General features: G+C 37.2%; 1 protein-coding gene across 1 annotated transcript in view; it reads left to right on the top strand.

Annotated features, from left to right (window-relative positions):
- The first annotated feature begins 2,298 nt into the window (after positions 1-2,298).
- DPP10 (dipeptidyl peptidase like 10) overlaps positions 2,299-21,199 on the top strand; it is a 1,271,598-nt gene continuing 1,252,697 nt past the window's right edge. The window contains exons 1-2 of the mRNA XM_025429711.3: positions 2,299-2,420; positions 2,514-2,768. Of these exons, the coding sequence (XP_025285496.1) occupies positions 2,709-2,768 (60 nt within the window). The 5' untranslated portion in view covers positions 2,299-2,420; positions 2,514-2,708. The remainder of the gene's footprint in view (positions 2,421-2,513; positions 2,769-21,199) is intronic.

The following is a 21,199-nucleotide window of genomic DNA, read 5'->3' as shown; positions in this document are numbered from 1 at the left end:
TTTAATTTTCTTGATTCATGAAATGATAATGTAACAGGAAAAGGAATATAAAAATGAGATTGGGGTGATATATTTTGTTTTGAACAATTGATTTTCTTTAGACTTAGAGTTTGATATAATGATAGATGTGGGATGTGTAAAGGGAGTTTATAGTGCAGACTAGTCATCCTTTTCTCTTAGTGTGCATTCTCTCCTTTTTATTTGTGAAATTCAACACTGGGCAAGGATTTTAGTTGGATTCTGGTCATTTACTTATAGATAGTAATGCCAGTGTCTTTTTTTGTATACTATCTTCTTTCTTCAAAGAAGGTTTGAAGAATTTTGGAAAAGCAATGAATTCTCATGTGACCACAGTCGTAATCTGGCTGCCCTTGCCTTCTTTGTGGGAGGCATGTGAATAATGGCTCTAGGACTGGTGGTTCCTTCTATACTGTATGATGCAGGTGAGAAATTCTATCTGAACTTTTGCACCCTGTCCCTCTGGACAGCTCTCGCCCCCTGCCATTCTTCTTGCATTGCTCAGATAATTTAGTTTGGAGGTTCCTCAGATATCTGCTACCAAGTAATATCTAAGAAAGAGGAGATGAGCCAACTCTACTGGTGGAGGATATTTATTTCTTTAGAAATATCAAACTGTTATATATATGTTGATATGTTTATGGGCTTATTCACTAGGTTATATGCTTTGTATTAATTTTTACTTCATTATTTTTTCTCATTCTTGTTATTATTTGCTTCCCTGTTTTATTTGGGTTTATCTTATCGTTCTTTTTATAACTCCTTGAGATCAACATTTGGATTATTAATTATTAATTTTATGCCTTTCTGCATTTCTAATATGTGCATTTAAGTACATACAGTTTCTCTAAATACTGATTTAGCTTCATCTCACAAATGAGATGCAGTTTTCATAATTTTCAAATATACAAGGTTTTAAAATTTCAAATATTTTTCTTCAATTTCTATATTATTTAGATTATCACTGTACAATAAAAATATAGTGTAAATCACAGTATCAGCCACATTTGTGATTTATAATCTTAACCTTTGAATCATAAGATTTCTCAGTCCTCTGATTGTACTCAATTGATTGTTATAATACTGTTACCGCAGATCCCTAGACATAGCTTTTGCCGTTTTTTATTGGCTCCATATCCTTGCTCATGATTTCCTTGATTACTCTAGTACTCCTGCTGTTAACCTTTCTAGCTTCAGAATGCCTTATCTTGCTGCTATCTAATTCTTACCTCTGTTGTGCTGCCAGAACTATCACCCTTGGGAACCCAGCCATTCTCAAATGTTTGGATTACTGTGCGGAGTGTTTAGCTCCCTTATTTCAGAACAGGAAATACTTTTTAAAGAATACGGTATAAATTTAATCGTATCACCAAACTTATTAGTTTATTTCTTCTCACACTACAGTTTATCAATAATATTTATTCTTGGCCCACTCATAAAGCTTCCTGAGAGCTTCATGCAGTTCACTCTTCTAAACTTGGCATTTCACCAGCAGGGTATATTTCTGACGAGTAAAAAGTGTTAGTCTTCAAAAATACATGAGACATAACACACTTAGCTTAGGCTGCATTTAATACTTTATAATAAATACTGGAAAATAATACACTCCATTAAGTCAAGCCTACCGGATCTCTTATTTCCAACTAGGATACATTCATACTAGTTGGTGCCATTGTGACAATGGGGACTGGTTACTTGGTAGAAACCTATTCCTAAGCATTTATGATTTATTTTGCAAAAAATAAAATGTCATTTGGGGCAGGGGGATAACTATGTGGAGAGTTGGACTGGCAAGAGCTAACTACTAGTTTCATCCAGGGAATTTAAAAAAAGAATGACCTCAAGGAAAAGGATGGTTAAAATTTAAAATATATATATATATATAAAGAAATGATTTTCTTGTTTTGCTGCAACATCTAGTTAACTATTATATTTAAAAACTTTTTTATATACCATAAGGCTTCTCACAGCTTACAGAAGAGTCGGTATCTTAGCTGGCTGTCACTGCAGAATTTCTTAAATATCCATAGAGAATGTAAATCCTTTCCCATACTTATGTAAAAATCTGCAGTGTTAAACCAGGCAACAGGTCCTTCTCCAGCATTTACTGCTGCTTTGACTGCAAACAGTACCTAAGAAGAAACAAAATTTAGTATCAGAATGAGAATGGATTATGGTAAATAAAAATCCAACAGAGAGGGAGAGAGAGAGAGAAAGATTTATTTTGCATTGAAAAAAAAAAGTGTAAACTGGTTAGAAGCAGGGGGGTTGAGAGTGTCCCTTTAAACTGTGGTACTGCAATTGATCTCTGTATGTTTTCTGGTATTCGTCCCTTTGAAAGGAGAATGAGAGCCAAGATCATTGGCTGTACTGTGAAGCTGTCACATCTCGGTACTGAAAAGGTACAGTACAAGTGAATTGAAACAGTCTGTAGCTTTCTATTCCATATTGTCAAGAGCTTTGAGACTGATGAACCAAATGAATGCTTTATTTAGGGTTGAGATACAGATCCCTCCAATCTGACAGCGTTTCAGCCTTCGGAGTGAGAAAGCAGCAGCGGCAGCAGAAGCAGAAGCAACAGCAGTAGCAACAGCAACAGCAGCAGCTCCTGCTCAAGTCCAAAAGAGACTTGATCTCCAGTCCCTCCTGGAACTCCACCTGGGTTCGTGCGCTGTCCAGGGTCCTGAAACATGAACCAAACAGCCAGCGTGTCCCATCACATTAAGTGTCAACCCTCCAAAACAGTCAAGGTAGGACCCAGGTTTCCTTCTTCCTTCTGTCTCTGCACATGTATCTTCATTCATCTGCCGAACACATGGATGTTGGTGTGGCAGGAGACTGACAGTAAAGATACCTAGTTGCTTTGAGTTTGAATTAGAGGTTGGACCTGAGTAAAGAGTTTGGTTCTGTTTGCATGTGTGTATAGACTGGAGAGAGTAGTTTTCAGTTAACAATTTTTTACCTTGATGACTTTCACTTTTTTGACTGAGAATCTGTCAGTGGCATATTTCAAGAAGAAAGTTTAGTGAGCTTTGAGCTTCTAGAGTTTTTATTCCATGTCAGTTTTCTTGACTAAACCAGTGAAGAATTTGCAAACTGTTGGAAACAGATAATATTAAATTGAATACAGATTTGATAACAGCATTTCAGTTTCATATGGATTTGGGACTTGATATCCTTTCCAAAGAAAAGCATATTCATCACTGTGAGTGTTTAACTGTTGGTTATACTAAAGCGACTGTAGTGAGGGAGTATAAAAGTCTATAGAAGGAGTAAACAAACGTATACTCTTATGTATGTCATCATGTAACTCAAAATCAGAAAGGTGATTGGGGGTGCTCTTCAATACAAGTGCTTGTTTTAAATTTGAGACTTGTCTGGTATGGTTAAAAGAAAAGGACCAAGCTTGAAATCTGACTGTTCCATTTTAGTTTTAAGCAATGTTTATGCTCTCCTCTTTGTTCTTATTTTGATGTTCTTACTACATGGAAACTTATAAATAACCAGATTTCCAATGGAAGATTTATTTATCTTGCCGTTTATCTGTGTGGACATTTTACATCCTGGGGGAAAGTGATGGGCTTCTCTGGAACTCTTTTATGGCAAAAACTGGCAACCTGATTGATCATTTTTAGTTACTGAAATCTCTAATTCATATACAGTTACATATCTTTTATGTAAGATTCTAAAATTTGAGATGACTGGCTTTTTATGATTATATTACTTTTGTTTTATTTCTCAGGCCTTTGGAAATACTGCATAGACTATAATTTAAAAAAATATAATCTTCAGTAGTAAGTTTTTTCTTGTGAACTTACCTATCCTTTGTCAGTCATTCAGTTATAAATAGACCGTAAACTGAACTCCATTTATCTGCAACTATTTTTAAAAGCAGTGAAGTATCCAGGGTGTATCAAAAGATACATAATTAGACTTTCATCATATATAAACACTTAAAGTTAACTGAAGTCATAAAGAACTCAAATTCAGATCATTTACACCATCTCTAATAGCAAAAGCAACATCTTTCTCAGCATTGAATTTTTTGCACTGTGTCCAAGTTTAGAAATAAAATGCTGTGCTTTAGGATATAAGTTTTTCTCTGCATGTCAGATTCCCACATATGTCATTTATGTAAATATAACATCACTGAACAATGACCAAATGGTACATATATGACATTCCACATTGTGGTACATAAACTCTGGTGGGAAATATGTGGTGTAGCCTAAAGTGGAATAGAATTACAAACTGGCTGTCTATCTTGGAGTATGTTTAGAAAACCATAAAATGACCAGTGGCTTTCTGTTTAAGTGTTTGAGGTCATAGGAATCAAGTGTTTTATTTGCCCTTTTATTTATTGGGTAAGGACAAATGAATTCTACTTTCTGGGACTTACAATCACTTCCCTTATTGGTGCTCTGGCATTGACTGCCTTCAGACAAACTGTGTGGAGGCAGAAAAAATGTTTCTAGTGTAAGGGTTTTGCATCATCTTGCTGATCTTGCAGATGCTGGTTTTTTTTTTTTTTTCCATTCTAACTGCAGCCATTGAATTGAAATGAAAGGCATCATAAAAATTGGACAACCCACCACTTAGCAATGTATTATATTAATGGCTTAATGAAGGAATCTTGAATCAAAGCAATGGATGATTTGGTTAATTATACAAGTTAAGTTCTTTTGTGCTCCCCCCCTCCATATTGCTCTGGGGAGCAAAGGATGCTTGTGATGTTCATAAAGTATATAAAGTTGCAAGCATTGAACTATTAAGGGAGTAATTACTTGAGTATTTTCCAATTTGCAACAGTAAAAGAGGATGAGTGGAAAAGCTCTCTTACTTCAAATTATGTGCTCAATTATGAAACATTTATGGCTTTTGGAATTTATACTAAAAATGGCTATCTATATTTAGGTAATGCATTAGCCTATGAACAAAATGCAGTAACAACCTAAGGAGAAACCCTAAGATGAGAGGTTTTTGGAAAGCTATTAGACATTGGAGCTTAAAAGACTTTTGGGATTTTTGGAATCTATCTTTTTTTCAAGCATGATTTTTTTAGAGTTAAATTTCATCTCACTCTTGAAGTTACTATTTGCAAACTTTAAAGGAAACTTCCTTATGGAATCTGATTGGCCTGCAGATAATGATACGTGACCCACTTTGGGGTTCCAGAAATATCCAAATACTTAATAAGTTGTAAATTGCCCCATTTAAAAAATTCTAAAACCTCTAGGGACTTTCCCCCCACACTTTGGTGTAATCATCCTCTAGGGAATTTTTCCCCCATCACCAGTGTAGTAAACGCTGGCTGTTCCTTCTCTTGACAGTTTAACTACTGCTAAAAAGAATGCAATGGGAAGGAACAAAAATGAATTGCTTTGGCTAAAAATAGCTTTAAAGGCCAAAATGTGTGGGAGGAGAAAGAACAGGTGTGTTTGTGTGTCTTTTCCCTTCCCGAAGTTTAAAAGTGATGATATCTGCAGTGAGTCAAATTTAGCGACTATTATCAGTGAAGGCTGTTTGTGGTCAGCCTGGTGGCAGAGCTGAAGAAGGAGGGGTCGGGAGGACTCATAATGGAATAAAACGGTCAACATTATTCAGGTTGCTTGAGATTTGTTTTTGTCATTCTGGCCATTCTCCAGCTCAACCAGTCCCTGATACATTTCTCCTGATGTACTTGAACAGGTATGTTCCTATAGTCAAAACCGGTAAGAGAGATCAGAGCAGAAAAAGTCAAGTAAAGGTGTCAGGCATGTTTTCAGATCACTTTGGACGAAATGTTGAATGCAATGCACTCCTAAAGCCCTCTCCTACTTCTGAGCTTGAAAAGCAATGAAGGTTTTCTTGAAATGATTACAAATCTTACCGTCAAGGTAGCAGCACTCTAAAAAAAGGATCTTTTACTCCGAGATCTGTAATGGAAAGTTTTAGGGACAATCTGGGAATGCTAAATACAGATCTAATCTTGGCTTATTATAAACTTCATTTCTGAAAAATTGTCCCCACTTTGGGCAACAAACTTGGCTTTTTCTTCCCTATCTTAGCTTCTCTTGGCTGAACTGAAGGAAAATTAAATCTTCAGTCAAATCTCTGAACTTGGTTTACTTTTATACTGATGGAATTGCAAATTTGGAACTTTGCCTTAAAAAGTGAGACTTTTTTTCTTCTTTCATATTTTAATAGAAATCTAGCACCCATGTATGTCATAAAATCGTCCATCCTTTCTTTGAAGTTGGAAGTTGTGTGTGAATCCTTAGGATTTGTGATTCCTGGATCAGGAATCATATGTATTTTATTTTATAATGGAAATTCCAAAATACACTATACAATATTTCTTTCCTTTCCTGTCTAGTGACCCTTTCAGTCAGTCTCTTTCCCTTCCTCCTTTTTAAGACCTGCCTGGCTTATTCTATCACTACCTTCCCACTCAGGATCCCTGTGTTCTGTATAAAAAATACCCCAGAAGTATATACTCCTGGAGGAGAAGCTACAACTTTTTACAAAACATATTTGAGGGTGTATTTAGGATTTTCATTGTCTTCAAAGTAGAACCTCTATGAGCAAATACTTTTCATTACAATTTTGACTGCCTTTTATATTGTAAAACTGAAGTGTTATGCAAATATGAACATCTTCCCCTTGCTACCTCTAGTCCACAGCCCTATCCAAAATTGTTGTGTATGGAACAAGAGATAAAATTGGGGAGTAATGAGAACAAGAGAATGAAAATCTCCTCACATGTATATTTCATTTTATTAAATCTGTAGGCTTGAGGACATGGCTATTAGAAAATGATTTCTGTCTTTAGCAATTAGCATTTTGGAGTGTGACAATGTGATGAGTTGGTGTGGTGTTACTGGCTTGGAAATGTATCAGCACCAATTTTTACTGGTTGGTAATTCCACACTCCCGGTTTAAAGGAGGGCACCACATCTGATTTCACATGGTGTTGCATTTAGTTTAAAGAATATTCCATAATTATATCCACAAAAAATTAGAAATACAGAGCATGTATAATAAAAAACTCCACCTCTTATGTCATTACAGTATGTAAAACGTACCCCCTCAATTTCACTATTATACAAAATTCTAAAAGCAAAGATTAAGACAACTACACTATAGAAACATATTGTAGAGACTTTTTGGTCTTCATCCTAAGGACTTTAGTCATACGGAAAAAAAAAAGAAAGAAACTTTATTACATTATGATCTCAACACAGACTCAGACACACTAAAGAAAGAGTTATCATCGGTATTCAGTGAACCCTACAGTTCCATTTGGCAAGGTACAGTTTTTCTTCAGCATTAGGAGAATGGGCCATTCTCTTAAGTGGTGATATTTGAAGCCAAAAGAGAAGACTTACAAAAAATTAGAATGAAGGATATTGTGTGTGGGAGAATTTTTTCTCTCTCAGGAATGGTCTTTATCTCTTTAATTATTCTGACACAGCTTCCTCATAAGCTTAAGGCAAAAATCCCAGCCTGTGATAAACATGAATAGGACCTAAGTTAGAAATTCTGCTGATGACTAATTTATAGTCATTTACAGTTTGTGTTTATGCCAAATATTTACAATTTACAAGATTATAGGATAGTTTTATTTCAAACGACTATACATCCCGCTGTTTTTAAGGGAAGCATTAAATGTATTTTTTTTTAAAGAGTGACGACAATGTTATAAATATTGGCCAGTTTTCTGGTTTATTCACTTTTTTTCTTAATAAAATATAAAGTTTTTTTATTTGACGTTTAAATTGTTTGAATGGTAACTTTCACTTTGAAGAAGTATTGTAGCAGAATGCGTTTTTAGGCAAATTTGAACTGTTTTAGAAAATTTTTAGTATTACTCTTTCACTTCTTAGAAAATAGGTGTGAATAATTTTCTAAAAACTCATGTTTTGGTCAGGTAGATAGGAAAGATGTTCTTGATGGCAAATCACTAATTTTCACTGAAAATACATGGTTTTACAAATATAGCATGGAATAAATAAAACAGAGTTCTAATATATGGTACTTGGGCCAGAGCATCAGCCCCCCTCCCCCGAACTTGTTAGAAATGCAAATTCTTGGGCCCTACTCAGAGCCAATCTAATAGAAACTCTGGGAGTGGGAACCAGCGATTTGTGTTTCGACAAGCCCTTGAGTGATTTAATGAACATTAGAGCCTTAGAAACCCTAAGCTAAGGAATTAAAAAATAGGACAAACTTGTACTATAGCCCACTATAGTACACAAGAAGAATTGTCTGAGTATCACAAATGGAGTCTGAACAACTTCAGAAGATCCTTAGGATCATTTCATAATGTGAATTCTATGGGAGCTGAGATCTCTTCAGGTCTCTTTTATACCTCACAGGGCTTTCTTAATGCAAAGCCCTTCACACAGTAGACTTTAAATATATATTTGTTGATTATGAAGTGACTGGTAATGTCTATCAGCTCTAAAGTGAGCTAAATAAATTTTTCAGATCTTGTTTAATTGGTAATCTGGTTGGAAACCTTACTCTGTCTCTTAAATTCACAGCAAATTTCTTTTAAAAAAATGTATGGACATTTTATTTGGTTTTCTGTAGTTTTACTCTCTGTCTTGGTTTGAGGCCATCTGGTAATCAACACCTTTTGGTAACTAGGGAGATAGATAGTCACACTGAGAAGAGAGTATGTTGGACAATTTTCTCCCTTCTTGCCAGCTTCCTCTGAAACTTGGCAAAACAGTGGCAGGCAGGAATATCACAGTAACCTTTATTCTTTCATTTATGAATGTTCTTTAGCCCTTGGATATGAGCCAGGTTGGTAGGATACAATTGGAAGTAGTATACCACAACTGAAACAAAATTAATCATTTTCAAAACCGACCTCCCTGGACACACCCAGCATGGTGTTACATTAGCAGAACTAGATTTAATCTGAATGATAAGCCTTGAAAGAGAGGAAGTTTACTTTCTGAATAGCCTTATCTCTTGGAAATTTTTCACAGAACTCATGCTTCTCTTTGTTCTTTACAATTAGGATCGAGAAGAATGATCCAATGCATGCAGCCTACCCTACTACCTAAAAATGGGGTTTAGAGCACATTGGATAAGTTTTCCTTTGGAGGGTCATCCTTAATTTGAATTCTTACTCTCTGTGTACCACAATAGATCACGTGGCCTTGGGGAAGGCAATTAACCCTGTTCAGGTTTTTCTTCCCACTAACAGAAGGACAATAAACTTAAATTATCTCCCCAAACAAAAATGCTATGTAAGTGCTTTGTATTATAATTTGTTCTAGTAGCAATTTTTAAGGGATTTGACATTTTCATAGAGAACTGTATAGGAAGAATCAATTTTTATGACATAAAAGCTAAGAATTTTATTTGCAATTATTATTAACTATAATGATGATAAAAACTCATTTTGAAGTCACCAGGGAGCTGAAAAGTATCTTCTAATATTGTAGTAACATCTGCAAGATCTCATCATGGATCTATACCAGAAAGGTAGGGGAGGAAGAATATTGAGTTTAAATGCTATCTAAAGGACTGATTAATTCAATAAAAAATGCAGTTATCATCCCCGTGCTTAACTACAAGAATGGGAGATACCTTGGGTAGCTGCATGGATCACTGAATTGAGGAGAAATTATATCATACTATGGATATAGCCTCCCTACTGTCTCTGGACTCATTGTTTTCTTTGCTTGATCTATCCTTTCACTCAATTGTCCTTTTAATAAACTCCTATTTTTACTTCAAATCTCAAACAGACTTCTCTAATTCCCTTAGGCAGTAGTCAGGGTCTCAACTAATTACCTATGTTCTCACATAATCTTCTCAGTGCCTGCTTAATGACAAATAGTTTTCTGAGCTGTAATGATTTGTTTCCATGTAAGTCTCTCTGCTAACTCTTAAAGGATCTCTGTCTTTTACTTTTGGTAATTCTGGTTCCTCGTCCAATATCTGGTAAATAGCGGGCATTCAATTAAGACTCTTTGAGTGAAAGAATGGAGAGGGCTATAAACTCATTTGTCTTCCCGAGAGATGCGGTCTGACTTTTGAGTTCAGAAACATACTAGTCCTCCTTGACCTAAGCTGAACTGAACATTTTACTTTAAAGTATGTAAACAACATTTCAAGAGATGACAAATGGGCCTCAAGGCTTGTGACAACAGATATGCTAATCTTCTTGAGGAAGAGTGGCTTCTGTAAATCAAAAATAGGTTTTGCATTATGAGTGTCTTTTATTTTAGGGCTGAGGAAATTCTATGCAAATAGAGACAATCTTTGCCCCTCTGTTTTGGTGCCTGGGTTAGCATAGCAGATCCAAGTTGATGCTGATTTTAATGGATGGGACCCTGTAGGGGAACTACTGGCTTTGGCCTTTTAGTGAGGCTCTTTCTCATCAGAAACCTTAATTCCCAGGATGAATCACTGCTGCTGGATTTAAAAACACCGTTCTCACAACTCTTATTTCCAGGATTTTGCCCTAAGAAAAATGGACTCCACTTTATATTAATGGAAAGTAAATAGCATAAAAGTATTTATTGTGTATAATAGATGGACCCTTTACTTGAATAATTGTTTTTGAGTCAATAAAAGAATTAAGGTAGAGAAACTATGCAAGGCAGGTATTCTTGACCAAGGAAGGGCAGCTATAGTAAAAATTGTTCCTTTATATATATCATCTGAAGGAAATAAAATTGAGTCAAGCAACGTTGACTTTGGTTAATGAGTGAGCACAGCATGGCATGATGGAAGAAGCTTGGACTTAACTCTTTTACTGTTTCAGTCCTTTGACATTTACTGAAAGAAGATTCAAATATGAATAGAGCAATGTTGCTTGTTTTTAGGGAGCACAGCCCAGGATGCAAATGAATATTATTACAATATATCGTGATGGGTTCTAGGAGGGATAAATATAAGGTTTGGAGGGAGCATTTACAAATCCCAAACCAGATGCTATATAGAGGTTAGATTAATAAGAGAGGAAGAAAATATTTCAGACACAGCAAACATATGCAAAAGATAAGAAACAAGACAATGTAACTGTCCTGAAAGCCTTTATTAGTTGAATATGACTAGTTACAGAGAACAAGCGATCTGGAGGGGTGAAGAAGGAGTCTGCAAATACGGGTAGGGGCCTGGACTTTCTGTTATCTTTCAGAATTTGACTGTACCCTGAGGGAAGAGCTTAAAACCAAGTAGTATAAAGACAAGATCTAAATTTGGGACCCAGTTCTGTGACCTTGGGAAGCACTCCTAAGGTTTGTGTCTTTAGGTAGAAAGTGAAAATGGTAACGTGTTCCTGGTCCATCTTTGAGGATGATCCAAGTACTGTCTCAGATATTATTAGCCAGACAGGTGTTACTGAAGGTATATCTTAATAAGAACAAAAGGGTTTTCAGCAGCTTGATTTTATACCACCCACTTTCATGAATGCTAATAATAACTGGTCTTTAAAGGCTTTAATTTAGTGGTACATTTTTAATCCAAAAGAATCTTTTTTGACTAATGACAATCATTGGGCTGTACCGAAATTTTCCTCTTTAATATTTGGATAACCATTTTTCTGGCATATTGGTTATTAATGGTCTTTTGAGTAATACCAATGCCACATGACTGACCTTTTTTAATGGCAGTAGATTTAAGCATAAATTATGCCTGGAAATTTCAAATGCAGAGGTGAGGAAGTTATCCCTTTCCTAGTCTCCTAATTACATAAGCCATGTATTGTTTTTGATGCAGATATCTTGGGTTTTTTGAAGGATTATTTCCTAGGGGTCTCCCTCAGTAATTTAGAGCATTTTTAGAGGAGATAGAAAATATTAAAGTGCACTTGATGTGCAGCAGTTCTACAACCGTAAAATTTAAATGTTTCTTAGAGATACTTTATGCCAGATTTTTATTTTGCAGACAAGAAAGGTGAGGATTAAAAAGAGAAAATAGGGGCGCCTGTCTGATTCAGTCAGAAGGGTGTTTGACTCTTACTTTTGTAGTCATATGTTCATGCACCACATTGGGTATACAGATTACTAAAAAAAAAAAACACAAAAAAACAAAAAAACAAAACAAAAACAAAAACAAAAAAACTTTAAAAAGAGAAAGCAGGTGAAGTGCATTCTTTTAAACAATAACAACACACATGCACACCCCTCACAAAACAACAGAAAATTCTAAATGAATCGGGTAATGAAATCAGAAAAGATAATTTCACAAAATGAAAATAGCACTTTAAGGGTCAAAAAACTCAGTGCCTGAATAGCACGACCTAGGACACAGGCAATTTGCACCATTCTGCTTTGTCTTTCTAAGCTTAGCTTCTGTCATAGACATTACATGGCTGCTCTAATTCCATAATTGGAATTAGAAATGTCTAATTTCTGCAGACATGACAATTGAAAGTGCTCCGTGGACAAAGAGAACTTTCTTTTTTGAGTTTCTTTTTTAAAAGATTTTATTTATTTGAGAGAAAATGAGAAAGAGCACGAGCAAGGGGAAGGGACAGAGGGAGAAGCAAACTCCCTGCTGAGTGGGGACCTCCATCTGGGACTCGATCCCAGAACCCTGGACTCATGACCTGAGTAGAAGGCAACTGACTAAGCCACCCAGGTGACCTCTTGAGTCTCATTTTAAGAAAGATTTCCACACAGAGTTTTCCTCAACTCTTGTTGCCTGGAATTAAATCTTACACCAATTTTTCTATTCAATATACTTGAAGATACATGTGTACATGGTTAAGTACAGAAAGCAGGGAGGGGGTTATCCAAATAAAAGTGGGGTTATGTTAGAAGCAATCAAGAAGGTTGTATGGTCTGGACAGAGGGAACCAAAAGTATATACCACTGTGATCAGCAAGAATGATTTTAGAATTTGATGGACATATAATATATGCCACACTGTGAAAGACGGGCGATGCCATGGTGGAGCATCGTTTCAACAATGATGTAATAAGCTCAACTACAATATTGTCTGTGACCACCTCACAGCAAAGACCTCTTCTATGACTTTAGAACAAAAGGACCAGAAGAGAGGATCACAATATTATCTTATTCAGGTAGCCTTTTCTCCTTTGATACCAGATGCCTCCGTGTTCAATCAGTTTTGCTTTGTATTATCATACAAAAATCCACCGCTTGGATTTTTTTGTTTGCTTGCCTGTTTTACATATCTTTGGGCTCTTTTGGGGGATGATGAGGGGGGAAATTATGGTGGTGTTCTTCAAATGATCAAATAATTAAGGTTGTTCAGTGCCTTTCATAGTGACCTCTTCTCTGTACTTCTAGGGACTTAGAACTCCGAAGTCCTCAGGAGCATTTAAACACTGAATGCCTCCAAGATTAAGAGGTAACATAAATATTACAGTTAGATGCAAATTGAAATTTTGGTAACTGGAGAGGGCATGTATCACCTAAAGGCATACCAGAACAGAGCCCACTCCCCTTCCCAAAGAAATAGCTTGGACAGATGTTTATGAGGAGATGATAGGAGATATGGAATCACACCAAGAATATGTTTAGGGGGTGTCAGGACATCAGTTTGTAACTTCTGGCTGAATGGTGCTGGTGAATACTATGGATTTCATTACCGGATGCTGAATACTAATAGACCACCTCTCCCACCCAGACTTCTCCCTGCCCTCTATTCTTAGATGCTACTCTCTACTAAGTATTCTCACTTAAATGTCTAATAGACACTGTAAATATCCTATGTTCCCATCAAGACTTCTGATCCTGGCTGCCTACCCCAGTCTTGATTCCATTCATTATATGATACCAGTATCTTCTTTTCAAAGACTCAAGCCAGAGTTTGGTTTCTGTTAAGACGTGTCTTTTTTCTCTTCATCAGCTGGTCCCATCAGAATGTCCTGCCTGTTCTACCTCCTAAATGTATCTTTAGTCTAACCTTCAGGTCCACCTCCATCACTGTCACCCAAACTCCTTGCACACTTACCTGAATTATGGTGACAACTTTGGTGCCTCCTGGCTTTCAGCATGCTTATCACAATTCATTCTCCACTCAACAGCCAAATAAATGGTGATTTTAAATTTTACTCCAATCAGGCAGCCTGGGTGGCTCATGGGCAGCCTGGGTGGCTCAGCAGTTTGATGCCACCTTCAGCCCAGGGTGTGATCCTGGGGACTCAGGATCGAGTCCTGTGTCAGGCTCCTTGCATGGAGCCTGCTTCTCCCTCTGCCTGTGTCTCTGCCTCTCTCTTTGTCTCTCTCTCTGTCTCTCATGAATAAATAAATACATCTTTTTAAAAAATACAATAAATTTTACTCTAACCACTTAGTATACCTGGTTTAAACCTTAACGTTGCTTTTAGAAAAGCTCCAGAGCCTTTACCTTACCCCGACAACCCTGCATTATCTAGCATTGTTCTTTCCTCTGACCATATCCTGTCCCATTGTCTCCCCTCCAGCTCCACCCTATGACTGTTCTCCAACCAGTATGGTCTCCTTTCTGACTCTGAGACAAACGAAGCTCTTTGCCAGATGAGGGTCTCTTCACTTGATGTTCCCATTTCCTGGGTACTTTTTTTTTTTCCCTGTCCCTTCTCATACCATCTATCTGGTTTCAACTCAGGCCTTTTCCGATGCACTCTGCTCATCTAGGTGAGGTCACTCCTATGTCAGTGCTGCAGAGGCTCAAAGCCAGAGGTGGTAATTACCTTGTATTATGTGGATGGGGCTGCTCTCAAAGTCTCTATGCTGTAGGAGGATGAGGAATTCTTCCTCCCTGGAGGCCTGTAATCGTTAGATTTCCTATCAGAATCCTGAGATGTTCAGGGTTTTATTTTATGAGAACCATTCTGTGTTCTGGTTTCTAATTCTATTCCCAACAATATGTTATTTCAACAAATACTTATTGAATACACAAAAAATGTGCTATGTGCCACTGATGGAGATACCAAAAGGCATAAGAAACAGAGCCAATCTTTAAGAAGCATATAGTGTTGCTTCTTTTCTCCTCTCCCTTTGCCTGGGATAAAGGAGAAGGACATGGAACACAAAGTCATTGATAAAAATAGTGTGCGAACGTGCTCTGGTAGGTCAGAGAAGGCACATCTTACTCCAACTTGTTGAAAGGAGTGAAGTTTGAACTGAGATTTGATGGGCAAGCAGTCATGATCTTGGCAAAGAATTTGGGGATGAGGACATTCCAGATGGTGGAATGCTGTAAAAGCATCCATGTGAAAACGAACAGTATCACCATCATTGTCATTGTCTCTTCATTACCATTGTTAAATGCCCACACATACAATACATACAATTCTAGGTGCTTTTATGGGATATCTCTAATTCCCAGAAAGGCTTATTAGAAAAAGGAGTTGTTATTTTATAGGTAAGTATATTAATTTTCTCAAGCTTTCAGACTGAAAGAGGTTGGACTCACACCTGACCCCAGACAAGTTGCTACAAAATTCAGGCTGATAGCTCAGATTTCCTGGCTCCTATTTTCATGTGCTCAACCACACAAAGGAACTGTCAGTTGCTGTTGCCCAGGTCCCTTGCTGTTTTAAGCCTCTAAGCCTGTTTTCTCCTATAAGAACCCCATGTCCCTCCTTTTTGCTTCCCTGGTTGATAGTGCTCATTATTTTGGATTCACTTCACAGGAATTCACCTCCTCTCTGAAGTTTGCTCCCTCTTCTTCTTCTTATTCCTTTCTTTGCAGACCCAGGAAGACTCCTTGCTTTGTAATTCATTGGAACTACCATGCATCCTGGCCTTTATATGTATTTATCTTTTTATCCATTCTCCAGCCTCTTCTTTGTCCTACCCACTTTCTACTGCACACCCCACTCACAGCTAGACTACAGGCTCCTTGAGGCAAGGACAGTATCTCCTTTGTCATTGTGACTTTGGTGTCTAATGCTGTCCTTAATATGGAATGAATACTCAAAAAGGGCTTCCTGAATGAATGAATGAATGAATGAGTGAGTGAAGGCCATCCTATGTGGGAAATAGGTTCTTGCTTCAGAATGTTCTTCATAATCTTTTCTTTTATTTAGTATATAGTCACATAGCTCTCATTCTGGCAGAAGATATAAGCATGTGAAAGAAAGCCAGATATGTTCTTGATTTTTTCAAAAGATTTTCTTCCCCCATTGTGTGTGGGGGTGTGTATGCGTGTGTGTGGGGGGTGTGTGTGTGTGTGTGTGTGTGAGAGAGAGAGAGAGAGAGAGAGAGAGAGAGAGAAAGAGAGATGGTATGAGAGTTGGGTTTTAAAATGTAAATATAACTGCAGTTGACTTATTGCTAACTTCTTTCATTAGAGTTTAACTGAGAAAGGATCAAAGTAATTTTAAATGTGGAGAATTTATTATTTTTAAGAATGAAAAATTCATATAAGAAGAAAATATCTTCTTAGCACCTGTTCTGTGCCAGAAATTCTCATACCAACAAATTCATTTATTTTTTACCACTTCCCTACTAAGGAAAGAAGTGGGAACCAGTATTTAAATAGCTGATCTTGGTGAGGCTGTCTGCATTCATTGTCTCTTTTAACATTGTAGGGCAGCCACAATTCTTATTCTACCACAAAATATTAAGGGTTTACTGATTTGAGTAAGGAAGAGGAAGATCTGGGCCTCCTACCCATCCTGTGTTGACTTCACAGTTGAAGTCCCTTTTATATACCACAGGAAAAATACCCACCTTAAGAGAACTTCCTTCTGACACAGCCCGACACTTTGATTCTCCAGGCAGTGCTTGCATGCTGCCAGATTTGCCTTTGCAAAGTCTCACATTTTCACATGTACTGCTAATGGATGGAACCCACCTGGAAATACCAGAACCAGAAACCCAGGGTTCCGTGAGGTAAGAGAAACTGTTAATAGGGTCCACAAAGTGCACTGATAGGGATACTGAGTGGGACATAATGCTATAAGCTAATTTCAAAAGATAGCTTAGGGTCTGATAGAGTCAGGATATTCAGGAACAAGAATAAATTCACACAGGTATGGATGAACAGTGATTTTTAAAGTCCATTTGGACTAATGACTTCTTAATGTTAGAGACCCAGGTGAAGGAATCTATGGCAAGTTGGGCTTTGCTAGAGCCAGAGTAGTTGTATTTATAGCAACCATAACAGAAATGTGTGTGTCTTCCAAGTATTTGTAAAACAGTTTTAGAGAGCTTCTTATTGAATGTCAACTACAATTGTGTGAAACACATATATGTATTATTGATAAGATATGACAAAATGGTGAAGGAAATATGGGGGCTGGAATAAGAATAACAGCAGTATATGCGGAGGTATACTTAAGTCGTTTTTTTAAATTTATTTATTCAGGAGAGACAGGGAAAGAGAGAGAGAGAGGCAAAGACACAGGCAGAGGGAGAAGCAGGCTCCACATGGGGAGTCCGACGTGGGACTTGATCCCGGGTCTCCAGGATCACACCCTGGGCTGAAGGCGGCGCTGAACCGCTGAGCCACCCAGGCTGCCCTATATTATGTAGTTTTGTAAATTGTAATCAATTTTCTTTAAATTGCAATCAGTTTTGAAAAAGGAAGCTGCTATAGAGTGTGTTTGTGATTATCTAGACAAATACTTGGAACATTTAAAGTACTGGGTTGAATTTTTCCTGGTCAGCAAAATAGGGCAAAGGAGGCAGCTTCCATTCTGGATACTGATTAAGTGCAATAGGCTAAGGGATCATGTAAAGCTGGGACCAACTGAAGCAAAGGTAGCAAGGAATATCACATCATAGTGCATATCCTCTGTGCCTGGTAACCATGGTTATAGAGTGTGAGTTCTGTTGCTGATGGCACACTAAAAAAGCCATGGGTGAATGTAGAAACAGGAGAAGTGGAACTACATATGCCTAACTAGCTTCATGGTGGGGGAATATCTGAGAAAGGATTTGAAATGAGTTTATGGAATAGACCAAGAGTAAGATCTAGGAGAGTAGATCTTGGGTGAAGAAATAAAAACTGAAAGTTCAGATGATACCAGATATAAGGTATCTGTTGTATCTTCCACGAAGACTGTCAGTCAATACAAATAAATAAGATTCCCTGTATCCATTTGGTCTCACTTGGTCCAACTCAGAATTTCTCAACCTTGGCAACAGAGACACATTGGACTAGGTTGTTCTTTGTTATAAGAGGTGTCCTGTGTGTTGTGGGATGTTTAACACCACCCAAGGCCTCTACCTGTCTGGGACACTGTCCTCAGTTGTGACCAAAGGGTCTCCAGGGATTGCCACATGTTCTTTAGGAAGCAGAATTGCCCCTGGTTGAGAACCACTGGCCTAAGTGGTAGTCATTGCTATGGGCGAAGGAAGCCTGGGACTGGAAATACATGTGACTCATTCTTATTTCGTAGCTTTCTGACACTGAGGATGGCTGAGCCACTTAAAGTCACTCAGACAATATTGAACAATTATCCTCTAGGGTTTATAGATGGAGAAATTCAGATAGAGAGCTAGGGGTCTGGCACCAAATCACATGGCCAGACTGATACTTGAATCCCAGTGATAACATCAACACTCCATCTCTCTTCTCTACAACTGTTTTTAATCCTGTAATTTTCAGAACTCCAAGCCTTAGGTATTAAGAGAGAGGCAAAATAGGTAGGACTTCTAACCCTCCTATATTTCCACTCCATTCCTACTCTTACTTTGGCCAAAGCAGCATCACTCTCACCATCCTAAGTTGATAATGGCTAATGTTCCTATTAAAATAATAACAGGTAAACCCCCTGCATTATCTCTTTATGCCTGTTGGTTTATTTATTTTTAGAGAGGAGGAGGGGCAAAAGGAGAGGGAGAGAGATAATTCTTTTTTTAAATTTTAGTTAACATAGTATGCAATATTGGTTTCTGGATTGGATTCAGTGATTGATCACTTACGTACAACACCTAATGCTCATTAAGCAGGCTCTATGCTCAGTGTGGAGCCAAATGCAGGGCTTGATCCTATAACCCTGAGATCATGACCTGAGCCAAAATCAAGAGCTGGTCACTTAAACCAGCTGAGCCATCCAGGCACCCCTCTTTATGTACGTTTAGACTTGAAGAACACAGCACCAATCTTAACCCAGACAGAAGCTCAACAATATTCCTTATGTGCTGTTGGAAATCTATTTTCAGGGGTAAGGCAGGCTGAAAGTGCAGGGGGATTACGTTTGCTAATGTGCAAGGTAGAAAGTTAGAGGAACTGGGACCCAAAAAGGCCATTTAATCATCCTGGTCTTTTTCCAGAGGCATCTTCTTGTCTCCCTGTATCAGTCTTCCAGGGTACCCTGCGTTACCCTGCCAGAGTTTTCTCCTGGCATAACCTTGACAAGTTGTACCCCATTTCTGAGAATCTAAATTCTCATACTGGTAGCATCTTTCTTGGCAATCTTCAAATTCTATATTCATCCAGGAATTTCTAACTCTTCACTCTTTCATAAAATGGGAATTATCTCAGGGTAGGATAAACACAGCTTGACCACTCACATCTCCCCCTCTCTGCCTGTCATGATATGAAATTTTACATTTTGAGGTTGACTTTGTTAAATAAAGAGATTGACTTTCCTAGTTATCATTTTCTTAAAAGCAGATGTACTTGAAAATTTTGACATATGTACATTTTGTCAGCCAAAGGCAAACCATCTATTTCAGGAGGCAATATTGCATACTTGTTAATTGTGTGCTTTGGAATGTGTGCTCTTGAATCAAACTTCCTAAGCTCTTATTCCAGGTTGCCACTTTTAGCATTATTAACTCAGACAAGTTTTAAAAATTTTTATGAACCTCATTTCTTCATCTATAAGGTGGGATGATAATGTTCTCCATTAGAGTCATGGGGTTTAAATAAGATGATATATGTAGAGTAGTTTTAAGGATGCTCAATAAATAATAGCCAGCTCCAGTATTATTACTATTTTATTCTTAGGGACCAACCTACATGCATATTTCACATTAAAGAGATTGTTGATAAAAATAAATGCAGTATTGGAGATTATCTTGGCAATTTCAATCATTTCTGTGTTATTGGAAAACAGGGGTTATAATGAATAGATTAATAAAAATAAAACTACACCAAGGAAAAATGATATTAAATGAGTTATAACATACTAAATCACCCTGATCAGAATCAAATTCTTACTGTAATAAGCCAGTAGAGTCCATATATTAGACATTTAAAAATGTGATATGCTTTTTTCCTATTATAAATCCAGTTAGGTTAAGTGAATTTCTAGGCTTTTAGTGGAATTTCCATCCTCTTTTTTTGACTGATAATTCCAGAGGACCAAGGATTTCTCAAAGAGTGAATCTAGCTTCCATGTTTCAAGTCTCAGAAAGAAGTGCTAGTGTGGCTAAAAGTTGTATCAAATATTTGCTGTTTCATACATAAAAATAATTTTATATTAATTGGCTAATTGTCTTCAGACCAATATTTTATTATATTCTTAATCTGGTGCTTAGAGGAGAATAAATAGTATAGCCAAATTGCTAATACCTTTACTAATTGGGTAAATTCTAGAAATGTTAAGGATAGTACAACATAGAGCTAAATAAATATTTACAGAATGACTGTTGAAGACATTTGGTTCTTAACAGTGCCATTGTATAACATGCATGTTCTTACTGTTGCCATGACCTTATTATGTTAGCTGTGTATTGTGATACAGCATGTTACATGTACCATTGGGTGATGTAACCACTGACCTGGTGTCAGGACAGATTTTGTTGTAGGGACCCAGATTGTTAATGCCCACATCACTGATTTTTATTACTCAGTGGTATTTCTTACATGCTACACGGCAGTGTCAAGGGTGAGAACCACTAGTTTCTCTAAGACAACCTTACAGAACACTAGAAAGACCAAGATCTATGTAAAGTCAGCTTGCAGGGCTGGTGTCATAACATTCTGAGACCTGGGGGAATGATACATTGTTATCTTTTGTTTTACATGGGCTTCCCCTCACCACCCCCCCCCCCCCATTTCCTAATACAAGTAAAGCCGATAGAGTTAGTTTGGGATTGCAAAGGAAATTATCTCTTCTGTATTACAAGAGGTCTCAAAATAAGCTCTGTTTTATTCTAAAAGGATAAGGTATTGCCCTTTCCACATTACATTTTCACTATAAAATCTTTATGTTAATAGTGGTTTTCTTATTTTATATGTCACAGTGCAAAAAACATGCCATTGCTTTAATAAAACTGTGTTCCTTCTCCTCCTCCTCCTCCTCCTTCTTCTTCAGTTT

The sequence above is a fragment of the Canis lupus genome, chromosome 19, assembly GCF_003254725.2.
Source record: "Canis lupus dingo isolate Sandy chromosome 19, ASM325472v2, whole genome shotgun sequence".
NCBI classification, from domain to species: Eukaryota; Metazoa; Chordata; class Mammalia; order Carnivora; family Canidae; genus Canis; species Canis lupus.
Note: the sequence above shows the minus strand (reverse complement) of the source record. Positions and strands in the feature narration are given on the sequence as shown.